General features: G+C 43.9%; 1 protein-coding gene and 1 long non-coding RNA gene across 4 annotated transcripts; one reads left to right on the top strand and one right to left on the bottom strand.

The window, feature by feature from the left end:
* The first annotated feature begins 1,510 nt into the window (after positions 1-1,510).
* ago1 (argonaute RISC component 1) lies at positions 1,511-22,527 on the top strand. 2 transcript variants are annotated; one of them, XM_061050111.1, is made up of 19 exons: positions 1,513-1,680; positions 5,748-5,934; positions 9,668-9,788; positions 10,500-10,681; positions 11,298-11,434; positions 11,765-11,899; positions 12,055-12,142; positions 13,544-13,691; positions 13,845-13,964; positions 14,085-14,207; positions 14,387-14,520; positions 14,764-14,948; positions 15,065-15,224; positions 15,431-15,521; positions 17,946-18,140; positions 18,288-18,422; positions 18,518-18,619; positions 19,708-19,907; positions 20,097-22,527. In XM_061050111.1, exons 1-19 carry the CDS (start codon positions 1,656-1,658, stop codon positions 20,203-20,205), a joined length of 2,577 nt encoding a protein of 858 aa, XP_060906094.1. In that variant the 5' UTR covers positions 1,513-1,655; the 3' UTR covers positions 20,206-22,527. The 2 variants fall into 2 exon arrangements, 1 of the variants encoding a protein (XP_060906094.1); XR_009674865.1 differs by lacking the exons at positions 19,708-19,907; positions 20,097-22,527 and adding an exon at positions 19,167-19,357 and having other exon boundaries at positions 1,511-1,680; positions 18,518-18,736.
* On the bottom strand, positions 15,897-19,946 carry LOC132983687 (uncharacterized). 2 transcript variants are annotated; one of them, XR_009674866.1, is made up of 4 exons: positions 19,807-19,946; positions 17,914-18,131; positions 17,367-17,518; positions 15,897-16,785 (listed from the first exon to the last, which is right to left on the bottom strand). It is a non-coding gene; the product is annotated as an uncharacterized LOC132983687 (long non-coding RNA). The 2 variants fall into 2 exon arrangements; XR_009674867.1 differs by having other exon boundaries at positions 15,897-16,780.
* Positions 22,528-22,832: the final 305 nt, after the last annotated feature.

Raw genomic sequence — 22,832 nt, 5'->3', positions numbered from 1 at the left:
CTTCAATTGATTTATGCTCACAGTTTGCTCCGTCTGTGTCAGGCACAGCCCTAAGGTGCCCTAAGAAACCCCACCCAGAGGTGCTGTGGTGGTGAAATCCAACCACAGTCGTTACCTGTTAAAGGTGCACTAAAGATTTGGTAGTGAGATTTGGAAGTTGGAGAAGTGAAACAATTCCATGCTATATTTTCTGAACTAAATACACAAACCTTATCAAATGAAAAAATTGATCCCTGGATCACTGTTTGGAGCACAAAAGCGAACAGGGGAGTTATGGTTTGACTGTTGCGGGCCCACCACCACCATAACTTCTCGCGTAGCATTTTATCTTCAAACAGTGTTACAGAGATCACATTTCCCTCTGAGGACAGTTTGTGTATTGAGTTATGAACATATACCACAGAATCTGTACATTTCTGCAACTTTCACATATACCAAAACTCATGTGCGGTACTAGGCAGGGGCCAACGGGGGCCAGTGCCCCTGTAACACTGAGCTTGGTCCCCCCTGTGACCGCCCCCCTAATAACGCATACTCAGTATTTGACTCAACAACCGGGATCACAATCTGTGAATTTTGATGGCTCTGTCAATAACATTACAAGTAATAAGCTCTGTGCGATCACAAGAATCCGGTGCTCTGAAGTCTCTGACCACAGAGATTTACTGTCCAGGCGGACACAAATTCCCCTTCTGGTCTTGCCTTATCGAAATGGAATCTGTTTAATAATCCACCCCAGAACATCTTCCTGAGGATTTGTAGGCTCACAGTTTCTGTGTTGAGTCACAGCTCACAGGCTGACTCAGACTTCCAGATACTCCTCGCAGGGGCATCTTACACAGCCAGACTCTCAGAAAGTGCTAATTAAAATGAATGTGTTATAATAATTCATTAAATATGAGATGAATTGAAATAAAATAAGCAAAAGCAGGGCTGAAATATACAAAGACAGATTTAAAATGAAAAAAAGTAAAAGTCAGAGTGAAAATATCATGTATTTTCGTAGACCTTGTTTAATTATGAATTCACCCATGAGTTAGCTCTGGGATCCAACACTGAGTTACATTGACTTTGGCCTAACATGACACTTGGCATTATTTGCATATCTGCAGTGTAGTTCCATCGTCTGCCTCTGGGGTGTGACAGCAAGTTCATCAACAGTTCTCTCTCACTTTTTTTAATGAAAGAGAAGAAGTTTCAGATTTTGGGGGGTGAGGGGCAGGCCTTTTTTTGTTCTGCTGGAGAATCCTGCTTGAACGGAGAGCAGGAGCGCGTCAGGCTGAGCAGCAGAAATCACAGCGCGGCGGAGAATTGGTGAAAAAATAAGGGCGCCGAGAGGGACCACACTGCCCCGCGAAGGAAGACCCTTTTGGAAAACCAGACGGTCGTCTCCCCTCCAGCTCTGCCGTCTCTAGCTCCGGGGTCAGAAGGCAGACAAGCAACGGACTGCTATCCCCGTTTAGCCTTAACTCCTCTGCGGGTCTGGGGGGGTTCTTGGCAGGGGCAGGGGGCGGGGGTACACCGAGAGAGATAGAAGACTACACGCCGAGAGGAGGGGGCTGGAAGTCTGAGACGCTTCCAGCCTGAAGGGGCCGGCGGTTCGGCCACAGCACCCTGGACTAGTTAGCCTGTACCCGCGCGGCTAAGTGAATGGGATGGAGCCGGGACCGTCTGGCGCTGGTGAGTGTATTTCTTTATTCAAGTGGTTAACATGCTATCAGTCCGTATAGCAGAGTTATGGCTGCAGGATACAGACTGCAGCTTAAAAAAAAAAAAAAAAAAAGACGGAGCCCGGCCTTAGCGTCAGGAGGAGGCTTGGTGACAACCGCGTCTGTTGCATGAAATGGAGGGGGCTCTCCTGCAGGCTTCAAACACAAAACTGTGCAGAAAAACCTTATTATGTGTCCAGATTCGTAGCCACAGACAAGCCCGTTAGAGCGCTGGCAATATCCTCAGCCATGCGCGGGGCAGGGAGGTCGTGGGAAATCTCGGTGAGGAGGGACGAGGTGAAGCCCGCCTTCACAACAGCAGCAGCAGCTGGCTGCACCCCGCACAGCACACAGCAGCCTCCCCTTACACTGACAGGTTATGGATGTCTAGAGAGGGTTTATAACACCTTCACCTTACATGCACCGATGAGAGGGATGGGCCTTACATAAGAGAGACGGATGCATTATTTATTTATGTGAAATCAAAAGTAGTCTGCAATTGTGTTTTGGGTGTGTGTGTGTGTGTGTGTGTGTGTGTGTGTGTAAATGGTCAGTTAGAGGTGAGATACATTGAAACAAGACTTTAAAGCATGCGCAGTGTATTGCATGTACATGTGCTCTGCAAGCTTTTTTTTTTTTTTTTTTTTTTCAGATGTACAGCTACTGCTTATCAGTGCCAGTGATGATGATCTCTGTTTGGTTCTGATTGTCTCTCTGGGTGACACTGAGGTGTGGAGAACGCCAATTAAAACACAAACTATCTAGTGCTTGACTTTCTGCCCAGGTCTTAAGTCCACCTTTTTGAACAAAAAAAAAACAAAAAAAACTTTTGAACCCTGGCATTTATAATCCAGCCTTAAATCCTTCTAGGAGGGATTATAAAGTAATAACTGTCTTTTCGAAGGAGGTGGTGTCTCTATGTATCTCAGAATCCTCTTTGGTTATCTTCAGGCTCTCTCCATTTGCATAACGAGTCCCCAAAATTGAATTATTTTTTGTCAATCTCAACTCTCTGGACCTTGAATTCAGTCCTCTAGGCATGTTTTCATTTTTCAGGATGGTGGCGGGGCTCATCTCAAAGTCTGCTTTTGTGTTTGAAGTGTGATTGTTCAATGTGCTGTTTTCCACAAGTGAGCTGATTGCCATGTTTAGCTCATGGTCAACAGCCAATTATTCAGAGAGCCAACTAGTTTGGCCAAAACAAATGGTGTATAATTAGTTGTTCCTCCTCATTCATGTTGTTTGGTCTGTTGTGATCTCTTGATGAGGGGAAGGGGTCGCCTATTAGACATCCACTACGGCTCCTCCTCGTTTCAAAGGTTCATTTCCTTCTCATGCATGTTTCCTGACACAGACTGTCCTCGCTTTAAAGCAATAGCCAAGGCGATTAATAAGCCAAAAGTGGGCAAAAAAATATACATGTCCCCTTGGATATGACTTAAAAGCAGCCGTTCCCACGTGACTCAGGCTTATGCTCGTTACATCATTAAAAAGACTGTAAATGTCTTCATGTTGTGATGCAGCACCAAAGCTCTGCTTTAAGTCTCACCGCCCGGGAAAGACTGCTATTGTCTTGGGATATGTGAGAACGCTGGCTTCGCTTCTCACCATCTGCCTTTACTGGCACGAGGGGCGAGGTGTGTGTGTGTGTCATTGTGTGAGTGTGCAACGATCACTCTAGCGCACTCCAGACACACATTTCACACACACACGCACACACACACACACACACACACACACACACGCACACATACATGCTTTCTAACACGTAAACTAAGCGTGGTCGACACATGGTCTGGTGTCTGTGTTTATGGTGTTGGTCAGAAGTGTTTGAGGGCTGTGTGATTCTAAACACTCACAATAACAGGAGCATCTTTCTCAGTTTTTTTTTTTGTCTTTTTTCTTTTTGACTCTTCCTGTGATTTTGGCATTTCGTGTATGCTCGGTGAACATGTGTGGTATGTTTTACTCAAGGATTTCCACAGCAGCTATTTAGAGCAGGGCTTCCCCACTTTGGCCCCGATGTGGGAACGTGCTCAGTGCAGGACCAAAAAGGCCAAGGTCTCTTCAGCATGACCACAGCGGCACCCTGCCTCCTCCCATCTCCTCGAGCAGCCCTACACACACACACACACACACACACACACACACACGCACAGTGGTCCCCTGATATCCATGACAATGCTGTGTTGCTGTGGTGTTTCCATGGTGAGGCTGGGAATGTAGAGGGGGCCCCCTGTGTTTGTGTGTATGAGTGAGCTGTAGCAAGAGCGCTCCCTTCGTCCTACACCCTTGTATTTGTGTGTGTGTGTGTGTGTGTGTGTGTGTGTGTGTGTGTGTGTGTGAGTGTGAGACGGAGGAGCAGGGCAGCTGGGGTCTTTGTTGTGGTGGAGGAGGGCTGGTCTCTGGGGACCCAGAGGTTAAGGCACTGGGCCCCTCTCAGGCAGGAGTCACAGCTAGCCTCACACAGAGCACCCAGTCTAGGACCGCCCCCTTATTACACCTCCTGACCGGCTCAGACTTGTTTTGAAGACATGATGCTAGTATGGAAATGGAAAGCCATTTATCAGGGAGTTTTAAGCTGTTCTCTTCGGGTTAGTGATGTAGCGTTACGATTGACCTATGAAGTCTGTGTTGGACAAAGTGGTTATATTTCAAAAGTGCAAAATAAAATGATTAGGAATATCTATTATGTACTCTTCAGATTATTATTTCAACTAAAATTCGACTCAATTGGTTCGTAAAATTTTAAATAATAGGGGGAAATGTTAGAGATGCAGAAATTGAGAAAATAAGGGCCACTGCTGATGTTTAACGTAACAATTTGGCCGATTCCAAGGTTTTTTGTTTTTTTTCAAATGATCCATGTGTTTGGACGTATTTAAACTGTTGCATGTTGTCCCTGGAACATGTCCTATGAACTGCCAATCTTTACTAGAGATGGTGTAAGAGTCCCTCGCTAACAACTTTTATTTTCACATTTGACCATGAAAACAAACAGATGACCTCTTCTGCCCAATTAAAAAAAACTGTTTTTCTCCGACTCAGCAGTGGGTATATTCACTTGGCGGCATTAAAGTGATGCAACACAACAGATTGACATCAGCTACTGATATCGGTGCATGCAACATCACTTGCGGATGGACAGATGTTTGGCAACAGGGCCGATAATGGGCCGATACCGATGTTCAACTGATGCATCGGTGACCCCCCCCCAAGATAACATCATAACATAATCCAAGAGCCCTCTGTAACATATTCAGAGTTATTGTTTTATCAGAGCTCAACTTACACCTCGAAGATGCTGATGAAATCAAATTTAGGATGCTGGAATGAATGAATTACTTCGGTCCTCATGTGGGTCGACTTTATGGATGTGATCTCAAACCCAACAAAAATGAGATTTATAAACTTCTCAAACTATAATTTTCTACATAACCAAATATTATTTCTAATGTTGACATTTTGTTCTCACCCCCCCCCCCACATCATCCAACCCCCACCTACATCCATTTTCCTATGATCTAATCTGCTGCGACCTCCTCCTCTTCTTTTTGCTTCGTCAATCTCCTCCTCCATCACCTTCATCTCACCTCTTATATAACATACCTTTCATCCTTTCCCCTGCCCCAAACGCACAATTGTACTGCTTAACTTTTCCATTTTCATTGTCACTCTGTTTCCCCACTCCCCCCCCCCCCCCCCCCCCCCCCCCCCCCCCCTCGCTGTTCCTGTCTTCCTGTCCCCTGCCTCTTGCTCTATCATGTCTTTCTTGCCTCTGCCTACGCTTCCTCCTCTGCTCATGCCACACTTCTTACCCTCCTGGCCCTGTGCTCTGCCGCTTATAACCACTTCCTTTTCCTCCTCTGCATTTGACCATTCATTCCTTCCTTATCTCTGTGTGCTTGCCTTGCTTATTCACTTCCTGTGCTTGTACTTGTTCTTTTCTTGCTTTTACATTGTGCATGTACACTTCTCTTACCTCCTTCCTCCTGTCACCTATCCTCGTCCATGTCTCCCTCGCCCCTGTCTCTCCAGTGCCCATGGGGGCCTTCCCCCCACCCCTGCAGCAGGTGTTCCACGCCCCCCGCCGGCCGGGCATGGGCACCGTGGGCAAGCCCATCAAGCTGCTGGCCAACTACTTCGAGGTGGAGATCCCAAAGATGGACGTCTATCACTATGAGGTGGACATCAAGCCCGACAAGTGCCCACGGAGAGTTAACAGGTAATGGGACGGGACGGCCACCGTCACAGTTTTTACTTGTATTTCCTGTCCGTTATTTCCCATATTAATATGCGAAATCACTACTTGTGGGATAAAAGGGTTGTCACAGTACAATAATTTAAACGTAGGTATTGTTGGGTTATTACTACTATTGTAACTGTTTGGTAAGACAGCAACAAAAGAAAGCAATTAGAAGTCCTAGATAGTGATGCACCTATATAACTTTTTAAAGTCTTGATATGGTACCTGGGCTTTGGGTGTCTGCCGACATGGAGTACAAGTTTGCCATCATTGTTCATTTTATAACCTCACTGTTAGGATGAGACTGGTGATCATGAATGTGTAGGACAGCATCAGGCTATCCAAACTTTGTTAAACAAATCAAAAACCTGCGCCCAACCGGTCTACTGAAAACATGACAACAAGCTGATGTCAGAGGTCTGGGTATTCGCAGTCACTTTTACATCCATTAACTCTGCTGATGAATGTTTTCAAAAGTTCTTTTCGAGGCCACGCGGGCAGAGCGCCGTCAGAAAAACACAACGTGACGACAGTGTTGCATCGCTTTCGAACGTCTCTGCAATGCTGAGCCGACAGAGTGAACTGCTTTGTTTTGTTTCAGCTGTCTTCTTTGTTTGGTTGTACTTGTCCTTCTACCACCGCCCGGCCCCTCCAAACATTCAACAGATTTTGCAATTAGCCGTAGAAGTTGTTGGCGTAACAAGCGTGTAATACGTCCAAACTGCTTAACTGTTGTTGTTAGCACCCTCCATATTGGCTCCGCCTAGCAAAATGCTCAGGGCTAACTGGCACAATGATGACGAAGTAGTACTCGTACATGCTTGACATGAAAAGGCGACTCAGAAAAGGTCAAAATGCTCCAGCAACACTGGTAGTATGAAGATCAAGTTAATACCAAAACAATACATTTGGGCTTGTGGCCTTTATCTGGCTCGTGACCCTCATTAGCTATTAAAGTCGATCTTCAAACTACAAGTGTTGCTGGAGCTGTTTGACCTCTTCAAGCCTTTCACTCTTCATGCACCTTGGCAGTTTGTGAAGTCGTGCCAGAAATCCCACTTTCCTTTTGATACACTCAGAATAGCACAGAACTGAATTGTATAGATCAGCCCGACGGAATGGCCCATTATCAGGATCCCCAATCCAGCTGTTTGAGTCAGTATCGGACGGATCAGATCAGTGCCTCCCTAGTCCTAGGCAGCCAATATTGGCCAATTTCTTGTTTTCAACTCACAAAATATCCAAGCAAACTCCTGTACACTGTCTGAATTGCACAGATGTATTGGCAATGTCTCCTTGCCTAAACATCGCCAATGTGTTTGTGTAACTTCAACAGTGTCTTCAGTTGTCCCCAAAAATAGAGAAAAGTCCTATTTTAAAATATGAAATCTTAATTATCACTCATAATCCAGTTGAACTGACTTGTCCGTTTAACAATCTACACGCGCAGTGCTGCTTGGATTTAAATGTAATTTTTTTTCCAACACCTATAAAACTTTTAAGGATGACTTTTAAGTTTTGTGTCGGTTGCAGCGAGAGCAGAGCTGTTCCCTCCTGAATGAGACCCTCCAAGGTTGGCTCTCTTTGCTTTTAAAGGCGTTATCTTTGCACCATGCAGCGCCGTCAAGTAGGAAAACAAATATTTGTTTTGGGGTACAATATAAGAGAGAGATACTTTTTCATGTCAGCCGATTGATTTCATTTTGCACATTTCAAAAAAAATTATTAAAGGTAATGCCCTTGTAGAAATCACACACAGAGTGACTTTTCTCAGAATCTGAAGAGCAAAAAGGCAACACTGTCTTAGCTCCAGCATGTTTGCAGAATCACATCATAGGACCCAGCAGGAAACCTTTTCTTCCTGCAGTATCTGTCCTGCAGTAGTGAGCGGTCTGGGCAGATGGTGGAGTCAGAAGTGACTCTTAACTCAGCTGACCCTTTCACCTTGGCAGGTGTTTATGCAGCAGAGTGAATGAGGTTGTTAGTGTGGAGATCTAAATGAAGTTAGTGATCTGAGGGATGATGCTGAGGGTAATATCATATAGAAAAATGAACAATCCACCTTGTGGTACTTCTAGAAGCAGAAATAACATCATGTGTTAAAAGTTTTTAGCAACAAAAAAAAAGTCTTAACTTTTTGTGGTAAATACTAAGAATAGATGAATAACTGTTTTCAATTTTATCATCTTAATGAAAGCTTTAAACAGGATATGAACATAAATTTCAAAGTTGTGTTCTGGGGGAAAATGTGCTGCCCGTGTGCCTGGCTCACTTCTGTCACAGCTCTCCAGAGAGAGAGAGAGAGAGAGAGAGAAAGAGAGAGAGAGAGAGGATATATAGAAAGAGGGGAGAGAGAGAGGAGAGAGAGAGAGAGAGAGAGAGAGAGATCATTTCAAAAAGAGCGACTTGTCTACCCGTGAGGTGAAACAGCAACACGCCACGCAATACATATGTTTGGACAAGGTTGGACGAAGACAATTTATCCCCCGGCAAAATGTCATGTGTCGTTCTTCTCCCTTTCAATTCCACACTGGAGTTGTGGTGTCACGCTCGTGGCTTTGAGGTAGACCGTGTACGACAAACAAGATATGATTGGGTATCGTGTTTTACAGTTTTTAGTTTGTTTGGAGTCATGTGTCAGGTGTAGGGGGAAGGTTAGAGACAGGAAGGTAATTATTATGAAGGCTAAGTGCCTTTCAACGTTGAAAAGCTTTGTAGATATTCAGTTTTTTGTATTTCAGGACAAGAAACATCCAGATGTTAGTAGCCAATCACAGTGAGACGTTATTTTTGACAAATGAAGTAAGCCTTGTGCAGCTTTAATGAATTAACTATGATTTGAATCTAAATGTTTTTCATCAAGCTCATTACTTTCCTCCAAATCTATCAGCATTATTTATTTCCTTCTATTAAAACAGCCCTGACTCAGAACTAGTGTCCTCATTCAGCGTTGTGTATTTGATTACATAAACCGCCTTTTGTTCTAATCGTCGAATGTCTCAGCAGAAAGACGGTGTTTGTCTTTGAGCTTTTGTTGTCGTCAGTGATGTGGCACAAACACATCGACACACGTCCTCCATCTCCTGCTGGTAGTCTAACGAAGATGATTCTGAATACTCAGAAACAAATCCTGGGAAATGTTCATGTGTTGGTTATCTTCTCTGACATTCAGATAGGCTCTCGAAAGGTTCAGCCTCTTTTGGTTCTCCAGCTTTGTGACAAAGGGTCCAAGAAGGCATGCAAAGGTCAAGCCCTTTGACCTCCTCTTTTCAGAGCAGCTCCTCATTCCCCACACGTATGTGAAGGCCAAGGCACCGGGCATTGAATGGTGGCCCCCCGCTCACACCCTCAGTCTTTTTTGTCCTGGCTACTCCCCCCGTGACCATGAAATATTGCCCCCAGCAGCTGTATCCTGCTTGATCAATATTCTCTCACCCAGCGAGCTGCCACCCCTCGTGATCACAATAGAGCGGCCTGATCAGGCGATGGCTTTAATTGGGCCTTTCTTCTGTTTGTGCTGCATGTTGAATTGAACCTTTTCTCTCTGTGTGTGTGTGTGTGTGTGTGTGTGTGTGTGTGTGTGTGTGTGTGTGTGTGTGTGTGTGTGTGTGTGTGTGTGTGTGTGTGTGTGTGTGTGTGTGTGTGTGTGTGTGTGTGTGTGTGTGTGTGTGTGTGTGTGTGTGTGTGTGTGTGTGTGTGTGGCTTCTTTCAGGGAGGTGGTTGAATACATGGTGCAACACTTCAAGCCCCAGCTCTTCGGCGACAGGAAGCCAGTGTACGACGGCAAGAAGAACATCTACACGGTGCTAGCACTTCCTATTGGGAGTGAGAAGGTAGATGTTAGCAGTGGTTTTGTGTTACACTTTTACCCCAATGACATAATCACTGTTAAGTAATGTCTGCTCGGGGATCAATGAAGCTAATATGAAGGCCTGTTTGAATGGAAATCACATATTTTCTCTAGTTGAGAAAGGCTTATTTGACACTTTTTAACACTGATTAGAAGGCTACTGTTTTCCAGTACATTACATATATTTCTGTCCCAGTGCTCTTAACAAAAAAACACATCCCATATTTATGCAGGTTTATTGTTATCATTGTGATCAATCCATTAAATACAAGACCGTAGCAAGTTAGCTTAGTTAGCATCAACACTTGAGACAGGTATGAATGCAGCCTGGCTCTGTTCAAAGGAGTCTACTTTGGTTGCCTAACAACCTCGCACTGAAGACAAGCCCTCTGGTCGTCACAGATCATGCTTCAAAAATAATTATTAAAAGAGTGAGTAATTGTAATTCAGACGGTTTGTTCTTTATATTTTCTTCTTTCTATGACAGTGATGTGTTTTAATCTTAAAGGCTGTAACCTGGCTTCTTATAAGTTATATGCAGACGGCCAGGCGTTTCCTGAAACACCATCTCTCTCCCCCGGTTATTAGCATTTCCTGTTAATCTCCTTTGAACGGTTGGATGCTCTCCTTCTCCTGCAGCCTTGTTCTTTACCTCTCCTTGTCTCCTCTCCTCTCTGTACTCTTTTTTCCTCAGGTGGATTTTGAGGTAACTATCCCAGGTGAGGGTAAGGACCGAATCTTCAAGGTGTCCATCCGTTGGCTGGCCAAGGTGTCATGGCGCCTGCTGCAGGAGACTCTGGTCAGCGGTCGGCTGCAGGTCCCCCTCGACTCGGTTCAAGCCCTGGATGTGGCCATGCGCCACCTGGCCTCTATGAGGTAAAAACCGGGGAATGTTTTTCTTTTTGTGACATAAGTACAGACACATACACAAGTACGGACTCACGCTGGGTACCCTTTTCCCCCCCCAAGACTTACATGAACGTCTGTCTTTGTTGTTTGTTAAGTCAAGTTTTTGTTGACATAAAAGCCGAGCAGCATAGCAAGGTGAACTGGGACGTTGCATTCACTTGCATCAGGCCGCCATAGCTCCAGGGGTCAGAGTCACCAAACAAAAGATGCTCGTTAGCTGAGACCTGTGTGAAAGTGTCCACTGAACAATGCTGAGCAGAGGGAATAATGATAACTGGCTCGAGGAGTTGACCTGAAAATGGATTTAAAAACAGAGTCTGAAAGACGCAGAAAGGTCACTTCAGAGATATTGTGTTCCAAATGTAGTCTAATTCAAAACAAATGGTTTCTAGAAGGTACAACACTTTTTCCTGAATAGTAATGTAGGTGGTATTGTTCTTAACATATCAGTTAAAGAGTCAACTGATGCTGAAACCTCCAACAAGAGACTTCAGGTTGACTGGACATGAAGTCACGCTGAGGTCACGCTTTGAATTCAGTCGAGTCATTTTGCGCATTCAGCATTTTCTCCTCCTCCCATCAGGTACACTCCTGTGGGCCGTTCATTTTTCTCCCCACCTGAAGGATACTACCACCCGCTGGGTGGGGGGAGGGAAGTCTGGTTTGGCTTCCACCAGTCTGTGCGCCCTGCCATGTGGAAGATGATGCTTAACATTGATGGTGAGTCACTATAGTCTCATGAGCGTTTCTAGTCAGTCGGTGATCTCATTGTTTTTCCCTGACATGGTGTGACTAGACAGAAACGGTGAAAAACGAGTTGAAACCCCAGAAGAGTTTTGAATAAGTGACCACATGATATACAATAATGATATCATAAATAGAAGGAGCTGTTCTCCTTTCTGTTGGCTTCTTGTGACTTTGATTTGGATCACACATACTTGCCCTAAAATTGGGAAAAATGAGGCTCATCAAAGTTGTGGAAGTACTTGCACATTATGTTTGGTTGCTCCTCTCTGACTTGTCTTATTGCTGCTCTCTGTCTCCCTCTAGTGTCTGCCACGGCCTTCTACAAAGCCCAGCCTGTAATTGAGTTCATGTGTGAGGTTCTGGATATCCGCAATATTGACGAGCAGCCCAAGACTCTAACTGACTCGCAAAGGGTCCGCTTCACCAAGGAGATTAAAGGTGGGCTACTGTGTTCCAAACACACCATGATTAGCTCTCAAAGCTTTGTAATGTGGGTGTTTTGTTGTTATTTCATGAGAAGCTCTTTCCATTTCTCTGCTCATAGTTTTGGTCTAACTATGTCTGTCTCTGTTAATGCGTGTTGCTGCCACCAGGCCTGAAGGTGGAGGTGACCCACTGTGGCCAAATGAAGAGGAAGTATCGTGTATGCAATGTCACCAGACGGCCTGCCAGCCACCAGACGTAAGTACCCAGACAGCCTTTAACGACATCATATCACATTAATTTGGCAGAATTGACTCCCATCATGATAGTATCCCCCAATTGGTTATAAAAACTTGAATTACCCACATGAATATGCAAAACAGTCTGACGTAGAGGTTGTTGCAACTTTATGGTTCCTCAAACCTCCTAGCCACAGGAACACATTTTAGGAAATAAACTGCACATTAAAAAAATCCCCTTGGCTGCACATCCCTGTTTGAGTTTCTAAGGAGCCATGAAGACGAGACTGCACTGAGGGTTTCAAAAACACGAGGATGTCATTTGAAATGCAAATTTCACATACGAGGAAACAAAAAGCCACTGTTGTCTCTGGTATAAATGTTGCATGATGTTTACATAAGTGAATGAATTAAAGGGATGCCGAACTTGATGCTCTGATGAGTGTAATGTGGATATTAATTTTTCCTTACGTTTAGTCTTAGTTGCTCAGCGTGTCTTTTTTATTTGTATTTTTCCCCTCATTTGAAACAATAGCCAACTTGACTGTCCCTCAAGCTCTTTCTATCTGACTCCTCTGCTACAGGAACTAACTAGTTCCTGCAGGTCAAGTTCCCAATTTCTCAGCCATCTAGGAAAGATTCTGTGCAGAAAAAACTCCCCACGATGTAGTACACAAGGTTCCTCTTGATTTAAAATTTGGTTAAAGGAAGATTATGTGACTTTTTAAACATAAATACAGCAGAAATCAAGTATAGTCTCTGTAAATGTCTCTCTGAGTCATGGCTGTCTACAATGAGAGGGAAGTGTGAGTCCCGCTGGCTGTACTGTTGCCTGGCTGTGTTTACGTCATGTTTACATGGACGGGATGGTCTTGTGTATAAAGCTGTTTTAATCGAGGACTAGAGAAAAGAAGAATAACATACTCACTCACTCATGTAACCTAAGTGTCTTAAGAGCACAGTCATACCGTGTCAATTTACGTGTGATATGATGCTGTGAGTTAACCAAAGTGTGCTAACATTAGCCTGCTAACACAACAATGAAGACCGCAGGCAATTGCAGCTCAAACTAAGGACAAATTTGACCGCCGCTTGAGCTTAATGGTGCTTAACTATGATGCGTTCTAACTCCTTCGTGCGAATGCGAGTGGAGGGAGGTTGGAGGTGTGCCGCTGGAGGAGAGCGGAGGCTTCAGAATAGCGGAGGTGTCGTCAAACAACAGTTTGTTTTGGTTTCATGCTGGTGCTCAAGGGCGACATCTACAGGTAAGATTAGCCAATCGGGGACATTTGTAACTGATGGGCCACCATGAAGGGCTGCATCCACTGAGGATCTTAAAAACCCATGACTACCACATCAGTGTTTGTGTCCGTTTCACCAAAAAATAAAAACACCTGTTGGTTTTTGTCTTTCCTCCCAGGTTTCCCCTCCAGCTTGAAAGTGGTCAGACGGTAGAATGTACAGTGGCTCAGTACTTCAAGCAGAAGTACAACCTGCAGCTAAAATACCCCCACCTACCATGTTTACAGGTGGGGCAGGAGCAGAAGCACACTTACCTGCCCCTTGAGGTGAGCTATTTCACTGTCACACAATTTATTTTGTATGTTAGATGAAACTTGTTTTGAATGTTTGTATGTGGCAACAGCATACACATTGATTTTTCTGGAAGTTATCCAGCGCATGCAAACAACCAGTGTTCTCTCTGTATGTACTCGTTTTAGGTTTGTAACATTGTAGCAGGCCAACGATGCATCAAGAAGCTGACAGATAATCAGACCTCCACTATGATCAAAGCCACAGCCCGGTCCGCACCCGACAGGCAGGAGGAGATCAGCCGGCTGGTGAGTTGTAGAGACAGCTGGATGGATGAAGGTCACAACATTGATGCACCAACAGCCTGTGGATGGGATGTTTGTCTCTGATTTATGTGAAATATGATGCACGACCTTCACTTTCCACAGATGAAGAACGCCAACTTCAACCTGGACCCGTACATTCAGGAGTTTGGGATCAAGGTGAAAGATGACATGGCTGAGGTGACGGGCAGGGTGCTTCCAGCTCCGATCCTGCAGTACGGAGGACGGGTAATAAATCTATGATTGAATAAGAAAATCTAGTTAAAAAAATGTTTTATGGTAGTACTGACAATCCAAACAGAACTCCTTCTGTTGCATTTTCTCACACAAAGCAGTGCACATATTTAACTGAGAAGCTGACCTGATTTGCTTTAAATTAAAACCTCCTCCGGTCCTCTCCTCCACAGAACCGCGCCATAGCTACCCCCAACCAGGGAGTGTGGGACATGAGAGGGAAGCAGTTTTATAACGGCATTGAGATCAAAGTGTGGGCGATTGCATGCTTTGCCCCCCAGAAACAGTGCAGGGAGGAGGTGCTCAAGTAAGTGCTGATGAGTAGTTACGGTAAAAATTCATTTTTTTTTGTTGTGGTAATTGAAATCTTTACCCTTTAAAGTCTCAGGCAGTCTTGCATTGCAGAGTGCCAAGACTGTCTTTCCACTTGCAATTTAACTGCATTTATCATCTCTGAATAATTTCCTGATGTCAGGGCAGGGATACCAGTAGAAAAATGTCAGCACTAGCTTGTTTAATCTTGTCTGAACTACTCTGGTTTCATTTTTAGAAACTTCACAGACCAGCTGCGCAAGATTTCAAAGGATGCTGGGATGCCAATTCAGGGCCAGCCATGTTTCTGCAAATACGCCCAGGGAGCGGACAGCGTGGAGCCCATGTTCAGACACCTGAAGAACACGTACTCTGGGCTGCAGCTCATCATCGTCATCCTGCCTGGGAAAACTCCTGTCTATGGTAGGTTAAGTTATTTTTTTTGTGTGTGTGCTAGATGTAGTCTGTGTGCATTTTTCACTCACAGACAACAAGAAGTGTTCATGTGTCTTCTGAAATGTCCAAACTGTGTTCTGTAGCTGAGGTGAAGCGTGTGGGAGACACCCTCCTGGGCATGGCCACGCAGTGTGTGCAGGTGAAGAACGTGGTGAAGACGTCCCCCCAGACCCTCTCCAACCTCTGCCTCAAGATCAACGTGAAGCTGGGAGGCATCAACAACATCCTTGTGCCTCATCAACGGTCAGATACAAGTTTTATAATGCCCTCCTATTGAAGTGAATCTCATATCCTTGCATGCAACTCTCTACATACTTGAATTAGACACAATCTGCTACTCCATCTTAGCATTCCAGCCTGTGATTCTCATACCACCCCTCATAAGAGACCTGCAGTGCCTTTAGGAGTGGTTGTAATTCGCATGTCCTCCTGCACTCGCCCTCTCTCAGGTCAGCAGTGTTTCAGCAGCCGGTTATCTTCCTTGGAGCAGACGTCACGCACCCCCCTGCTGGAGACGGCAAGAAGCCCTCCATTACTGCTGTAAGTCTCAGAAAAAACACCTTCATTAGACAACATGAGCTGACCTTGAACACAGGCTCTGGAAATGGGAATGAATGAGACAACATGTCACACTAAGTCGAGATGTGCAGGTTGAACTTATGAGTGTGAGTGGAGGGACACCAGAGTGCTTTTGGCTCTGGAAAACCCAAAATGCAATTCTTGTAATCACTCTGATCATGATACTAAATAATAACTTGATTACAAGAACAAAGTCCAGGGCAATAAACTTTAAAAAGTAGTGGCAATTTCAGCAGTATAATAAAACAGTTGTTTTAGTCTGTAAAGATTAAAGGCTGTCGTAAAAACAGGGATGTTGTAGAGGGGCGTGAAACAGAAATGTAGACCTGTGCTGGACAGTCTGGCACAGAATTTCTTCATTTATTAGTTTTAGTATGTCTTTCCAACTGTCTGCTACCAAGAAACACGTAGAAAGAAAAATCAGACAATTTCTTGAGGTATCTAAGTGTAAGATGGAAGTGTTCTTTGCTTCAAGCATTTCAGGTTTTTTCATGCAGCCTTGAAAGTAACAGCCATTATGAGTGATGCTGTGAATACGTTCAATAACACCTTGCATTGATATAAAGGCAAAGAAATCTCATAATAGCATTGACATTGAAAATGTCAGGGGCAGGCTGTCCTGACATTTTCTAAAAATGTAGTGGTGCATATGTAAAAGTATCCCTAAATATTCATACGTCTCACAGAGCTGATTATCTCGTCCACCCCTGCTGCCAGTGTTAGACATCAAAAAGCACCAAATACTGCAGCTCTGTCAGCATGGATACACAGATGGCTAGAAGTGGATCAAAACTTTATCAGGGGAATAGTAGCCTTTTAGAAGTCTGAATGTTTGCCAACACAGCCTTCCCAACTATCAGCCCTCCTTTTCCAAGTCTGTTCAAAGCCATGCAAACTTTTATTTTGTCATCTATTTATGAGGCTTTTTTTTTTTATTATGTAAAGCAAAAACTACACACCAAATGAAGTTAGCAAAACCATCTAAATAAATGTCGATAACTTCCACAGTGTGGTGTGGTAACACTGGTGGCAGTCCAGATACTGAGCTGGACATGTGAACAATGCAAATGTGACCTGCAGATGTCGTAGAAAAGATGTCTGCGTAGGTTCTCAGTCATCCAGGTCGCGGTCAATTTCAAGCTTGATCCAAAAGGCAACTGGACTTAGCTGAAGGTCTTGAAGACGTTTCACCTCTCCTCCTCCGAAAGGCTTCTTCACTTCTGAACTGAAAATCACAGATAAGCAAACGCACGTGGCTGTAGTTGCCTGGTAACAATGGCAGCAAGTCATGGTGCAGGGCGATGCTTTAATAGAGAAGAATTTTACAAACATACACAGTTTGTTCAAGGCAGGAGAGCTTTAGTATCTTGAGTCTGTCATAAAACTCAGCATATGCAAGTTATTAATTTCACTGTCCTGAAAGCACAACCGAGATGGGAGCTATTCAAATATTTATGTGATAGATTCATTGAATTCATTTGCTCTGGTTTTCTTCACTGCGGGTGAGCATCGTTATTCATTTAGTTTTTTTCAATAAACCGTTCTATCATTAGCTGCAGGTTTATACACAGTTTGTGACAATTGAATGCAACATTTATTCAATGCAACTATCTTCTTTTGCATTGAATAAATATAAATGCCGACACACACACACACACACACACACACACACACACAAACTTGTGCACACAGGATTCAACTCACAACGAAAAAAGCTGATTGAATAAAAAGGAGGAGAAAAAAATGAATAGTGATGGAGGAGTCAGTTAGGGATTAAGGGAAACAAATGGCTCATCACTGACTCACGTTCATACAGGAAATGACGTCAGCTCCTCGTACGCCCTTGACCTCAGCTCGCTTGTGGTTGGCTGTGTTGTTGCCTAGCGATTATGACAAACCCTTGAGTCACACACAGGGAGGATGGGAGAGGAGAGCGGGTCTGTCTCAGATCCTCCAGACTGAAGAGAAAACCGGTGTAAAATTAGGACTGTGGTGCAGTGTGAGGATTTGAGGAAAGAAAGAAACAAAGTGCATATTGAGCTTCCTGCAATTCTCCGAGGCAGCCTCTAGGGGGTGATAATGTACAAATATACACAAGGGGGAACTCAGCAGATAAGAGAGAAAGACTGATTACAGACAGTTTGAAGTATTTTAGAATTTAACTAATATTAATGAAGACAAAATGTTCTGATTTTAAAATATGGACATGTTACAACAATTCCTTCTCAAACACACTTTGACACTAAATAATTACAATAATGTCCACTTTCTCAACTCGATTGTTTTTCTGTCGTACATTGGATTCATGCCCCGATGCAGAGTGCTTGTGAATACCAAATGGCTCACTGCTCACCTCGCTCACTCTCTTCCTCTGCTCTTTTCCAGGTGGTAGGTAGTATGGACGCTCATCCCAGCAGATACTGTGCCACAGTGCGGGTCCAGAGACCCCGGCAGGAGATCATTGAAGATCTGTCTTACATGGTGCGTGAACTGCTCATTCAGTTCTACAAGTCGACCCGTTTCAAGCCCACCAGGATCATCTTCTACAGGGATGGAGTTCCTGAGGGACAGCTGCCGCAGGTAATATCATGTCACTTCATTTAAAACTGATGAAAGTGTTTTTATATGCTAAACTCTAATGGATTTTCCACATTTTGTAAAATGTACTATTTATATAACCTAGATTGCATAACGATACCTCCTAATAAACAATGCTCTTATATGTAGATTCTCCACTACGAGCTCCTGGCCATCAGAGACGCCTGCATCAAGTTGGAGAAGGACTATCAGCCAGGCATCACCTATATCGTGGTGCAGAAACGCCACCACACACGCCTCTTTTGTGCTGACAAGTCTGAAAGGGTAACTATGCTATCCTTATCCTTAACACATTTTTGGTTGAATTTTTAAGTAATATCTACATTTGAAAATTCTCATCTTGTTTCTTCTCTTGGCAGATTGGGAAGAGTGGGAATATTCCTGCAGGGACAACAGTGGACACCAGCATCACTCATCCCTTTGAGTTTGACTTCTACCTGTGCAGCCATGCAGGCATACAGGTAAGAAAGAAACACATTGTTTAATGCTCTTCTTTAATTGTTGTGATATTTTGAAACCCCTGGATATTTTAAAATAAGAACCTACACACAGAGTATTATGCTGTTCCTATTTGGTTTGTTTTAAAGGCTTTATATGCGATTTTTCACACTTAAATATAATAGAAATCAAGTACATCCTCTGAAAATAACTGAGTGAGTAATGACTGTCTACAATGGGTGTAACACCCCGAGTCCCACTGTCTGTGATGTTTTCAGAGTTTTTTTTCTGTATGTTGACATAGCCGGCACGACGGCTGACTCCTCCCCTCACAAATAAAAGTTGTTTAATTGAGGGACTAGAGAAAAGAAGAATAACATACTGTACTCACTGCTTAACTGTGTTTCTAGATCACGCTCATTTCGGGTAAATTTACATGCAGTGTGAAGATACGAGCATAATAAAGATCGCTAGCATTATCATGCTAACCCACAATGCACCGCGAGTTGTTTTGGTTTCATGCTGGTGCTCAAGGGCGACATCTGCTGGATCAAAAAATCGCATATAAAGCCTTTAAAGAGGACATATTATCCCCCTTTTCCACCTTTTCAAACAGTCTCCTGAGGTCTAAATGAAACATCTGTGCTGTGCTTTGGTCAAAATATAACATTAATCAAGCACCAGAGGAGGTTTGTGACCCTGTATAAAACAGCTCTCTGAGAACGCTTTTTTGTTTTGTTTTGGTGTGTGTGTCTCTTTAAATGCAATGAGCCCCCCCTAGACATCACTCCTCTAGCGAGAATAAAAATGGTGGACCTGTGCAAAAGTTTAGCTCTAGTGGAGTTCATGGGTGGAGATACCAGGGGAGGGGAGGGGATTTTTTTTTTTTTTACCAGGATCCCACTGTGATGTCACAAGGAGAGCAAATTTGAAAAGGAGCATTTTTCTCTGTGTTGTAAGACTTATGCAGACCACAAAGGACTGGAAGGGTTTATTTCACATTTTGTGGGTCAGTAGACACTCAGGTTACCCAAATATATGTTGAAAAACACCGTCAAAGTGGATTTTTCACAACATCTCCTTTAAATGATTCTAATCTCATTGTCTCCAGGGCACCAGCCGGCCGTCTCATTACTACGTCTTATGGGACGACAATCGCTTCACGGCTGACGAGTTGCAGATTCTAACCTACCAGTTGTGCCACACTTACGTGCGTTGCACCCGCTCAGTCTCCATCCCTGCGCCAGCCTACTATGCTCGTCTTGTGGCCTTCCGTGCCCGCTACCATCTGGTGGACAAAGAACACGACAGGTTAGCGTGGTTGTGAAAGATCGAGAAGATAAACCTTTACAACCAACAGCAATTGATATCATTTTGATTATGTTAGAAAAGTGTGTCACATTGACCTTTTTCGTTCTGCTTTTAGAGGCAGTGAAATATTCAAAGCATGCATATTTAATAAGGAGTTATTTATCTTTGTTCGCCGTCTTCTTTCTGCAGTGGAGAGGGCAGCCATGTGTCTGGTCAGAGTAACGGTCGGGACCCCCAGGCGCTCGCCAAAGCTGTCCAGATTCACCACGACACCCTGAGGACCATGTACTTCGCCTGAGCTACACAAACCATCACCACCATCGATCCCTCCCACCTCATTTCTACCTGTGTGGGCAAACGGCCCACCACCACCACCTCATCCCCATCCCTTATTCCCAATGACTGCCTAGCACACATCCTCCACAGGCCTGTCAGTCATTAACCCAAATCCAAGAAATGTAAGACCCTTCACCTGTAAAACACAGGCAGACTCTACAGCCTCATGCACTCAAAGGTTATGATATGATTTCATTGTCATTTGATTGTTTTTTACGTTACCAGGAGTATTGCTCTTTTTATGTTGATTATATTTTTTTTAACTTGGGTATTATTATGTAATTGTATTGTACGCTACCTTCACACTCCTGTGTTTGTAAGTATGCAATACGGATGGGAGGAAAACAGGCGATAAAAAAAGAAAAAAAACACGGAAAACTTTTGTAACTGCCACCACGATGCTGCCTCTGCACCCATCCGCATGCCGGATGCCAGTTTTCACAGCCCCAGTATGAGAGAGTATGGGGATCCTCCAGAGGGGCGGTACTGTGCACGCACACTTCCATGTATCATTTTTGACGTCGTCATGAACTACATTCATGTTTTTAATGTTTTTGAATAATGTTATTTTTTTAAACAGCCTTGAGGAGTCTGAGGTGTGGTACACTTAGCACTTAGTGTTAGCATGTAGGTGCTACCAGTCCTGCACATAGGAGCCTGTTAGTACAGTCTGGTCTTTATATTAGCAGAGACAGACAGAGCAGGTGTAGCATATCATAGAAACAGGAGAGAAGTCCTGCCGCACTCTCTGTGCTGGTTGGCCAGTCCCATAGAGATTTAGCCTATAGAGGCAAGCTTAGCATAACAATAGAGGGACCATTTGCATAGAGTGTATCAAATATACTTGCACCCCATGCACCTAAACCAGCATTATTAACCAGCCAAAAGTGATGCCAACCAATGGAAAAGGGGCACTTGAACAGAAAGGTGATTTTTTTTATTTCTGTAAGCATCGCTCTTTGAGGATCTTCGAGGCACTTTTTTTTAATTTACTTATTGTTTCTTTTACTCTGAAATGGCGAGACTTGTCTGTCGTGAGGTTAGACACAGCTTATTTTGAAGTTTACACACCTACACTTTCATAGACTTCAGTACGAAGAGGTAATTAAGGCAATAGGGAAGGTCAACACTCCTCTGTAGATTTGAATGCAGGCAAATATGAAGTCTGTGATCACTTAAGTGCTGCAAAGCTGAATTCAGATTCAGCAAATTGACCTTGCTTTGATCATTCTGCACATGCCCAACACGTATCAGTGGAGATGACGTCACATTGTGCTCTCTAAACTTCCACCCACGCACTTCTTTGCTTACCTACCTATACACACTTTTTCCTCATTCGTACACAAAGCTCTTTCTCTGCAGGCATTTACAACTCATTGCCTGGAAAGCAGAAGCACACACATCTCTGCCGTCTCAGTCTCTTTCCAAGCATGTAGAGACCTCTTCTAATGCACTTGTCCCCTCGTTTCACCCCCAAGCCAAACACTCATAACCCTCCTCCCCTTCACCTTCTATCCTTGCTGTCTATTCTGACTTGTCTCATTACAAACCTACAGCATCTCGTGCCCCAATCCCCTAGCTTGTGTTAGCCAATCCCCATTGGTGCTCTGTGTGCATGGGCGGCACAGATAGGGGGTTGCTACATTGGCCAGGTTGGGCATCTGTTACTACTACCGTACTTAAAATGCCCTGCCTTTACATTGAGTCACTTTCTGGATTTATGAAAAATAATGCATGTAATTTTTTTAAATGACTGGATATTCTGAGCCACCTTATTTTGGTTTTCTTAGAGGTAGGAGCCTCGCGCTCACCACTGCCTGTCGTTTTGCCTCGATTGTGTAACGGTTATAAAAACTGCTCTTTTTCTTTGTCATTATTATTATTATTATTATTATTATTATTATTAATATGAATATTGTGACTGGTGTCGGAGTGTATCCTCAAGAGGGCACTGTGGAGACTGTCTCAAAATTCCACCTCAGTTGCCCTTAAAGCGCCTCAAATCTTGTCTGATGGTCAGAGCCCCTTTGAGCTAAAGGGGATCAAAAGATAAGAGATCAGATGAGTTTGATTTTTAAATCATGTTTATTAACTTGCATAATCAATATGCCTTTGTACACCGTTTTACTGATCCTTCATCGTGTCCAAGGTGATTTGTATATATAAATATATAATATTAACCTGTTATGTATTTTGGCTCACCAATTGCCGGGCCTTTCACAGTTGGGGTTGGTGTTTTATCCCTCATTCTGTGCTTATTAAAAAAAAAAAGGAGAAAAAAAAAGTCAGTCTGGGGGGCATTTCCCAGCACCACTGAAACCAGATGCAGTTCTTCATTCACTGAAGCCACAAAGCACCTTGCAAAGGGGGGAGACGACACGTTGGTCACCCTGAAAAATGCATCACGTGGACACTGGAGACAGAGTCCACTCCTCTCCACACAGCCTCACTGTCTGACTAAGCAATATTGAAGCCACTGATCAAGAACAGTCCTTGTCATAGCACTTCCCAATAGATTTGAATGAAAGGACATTGAAGCGTATTATTTTGGCTCTGTATGTGATAGTATGGGAACTCTGTTGGGGTGGG

This window comes from Labrus mixtus, chromosome 11, assembly GCF_963584025.1.
Source record: "Labrus mixtus chromosome 11, fLabMix1.1, whole genome shotgun sequence".
NCBI lineage: Eukaryota > Metazoa > Chordata > Actinopteri > Labriformes > Labridae > Labrus > Labrus mixtus.
This window is presented reverse-complemented; position numbering and strand designations above follow the sequence as displayed.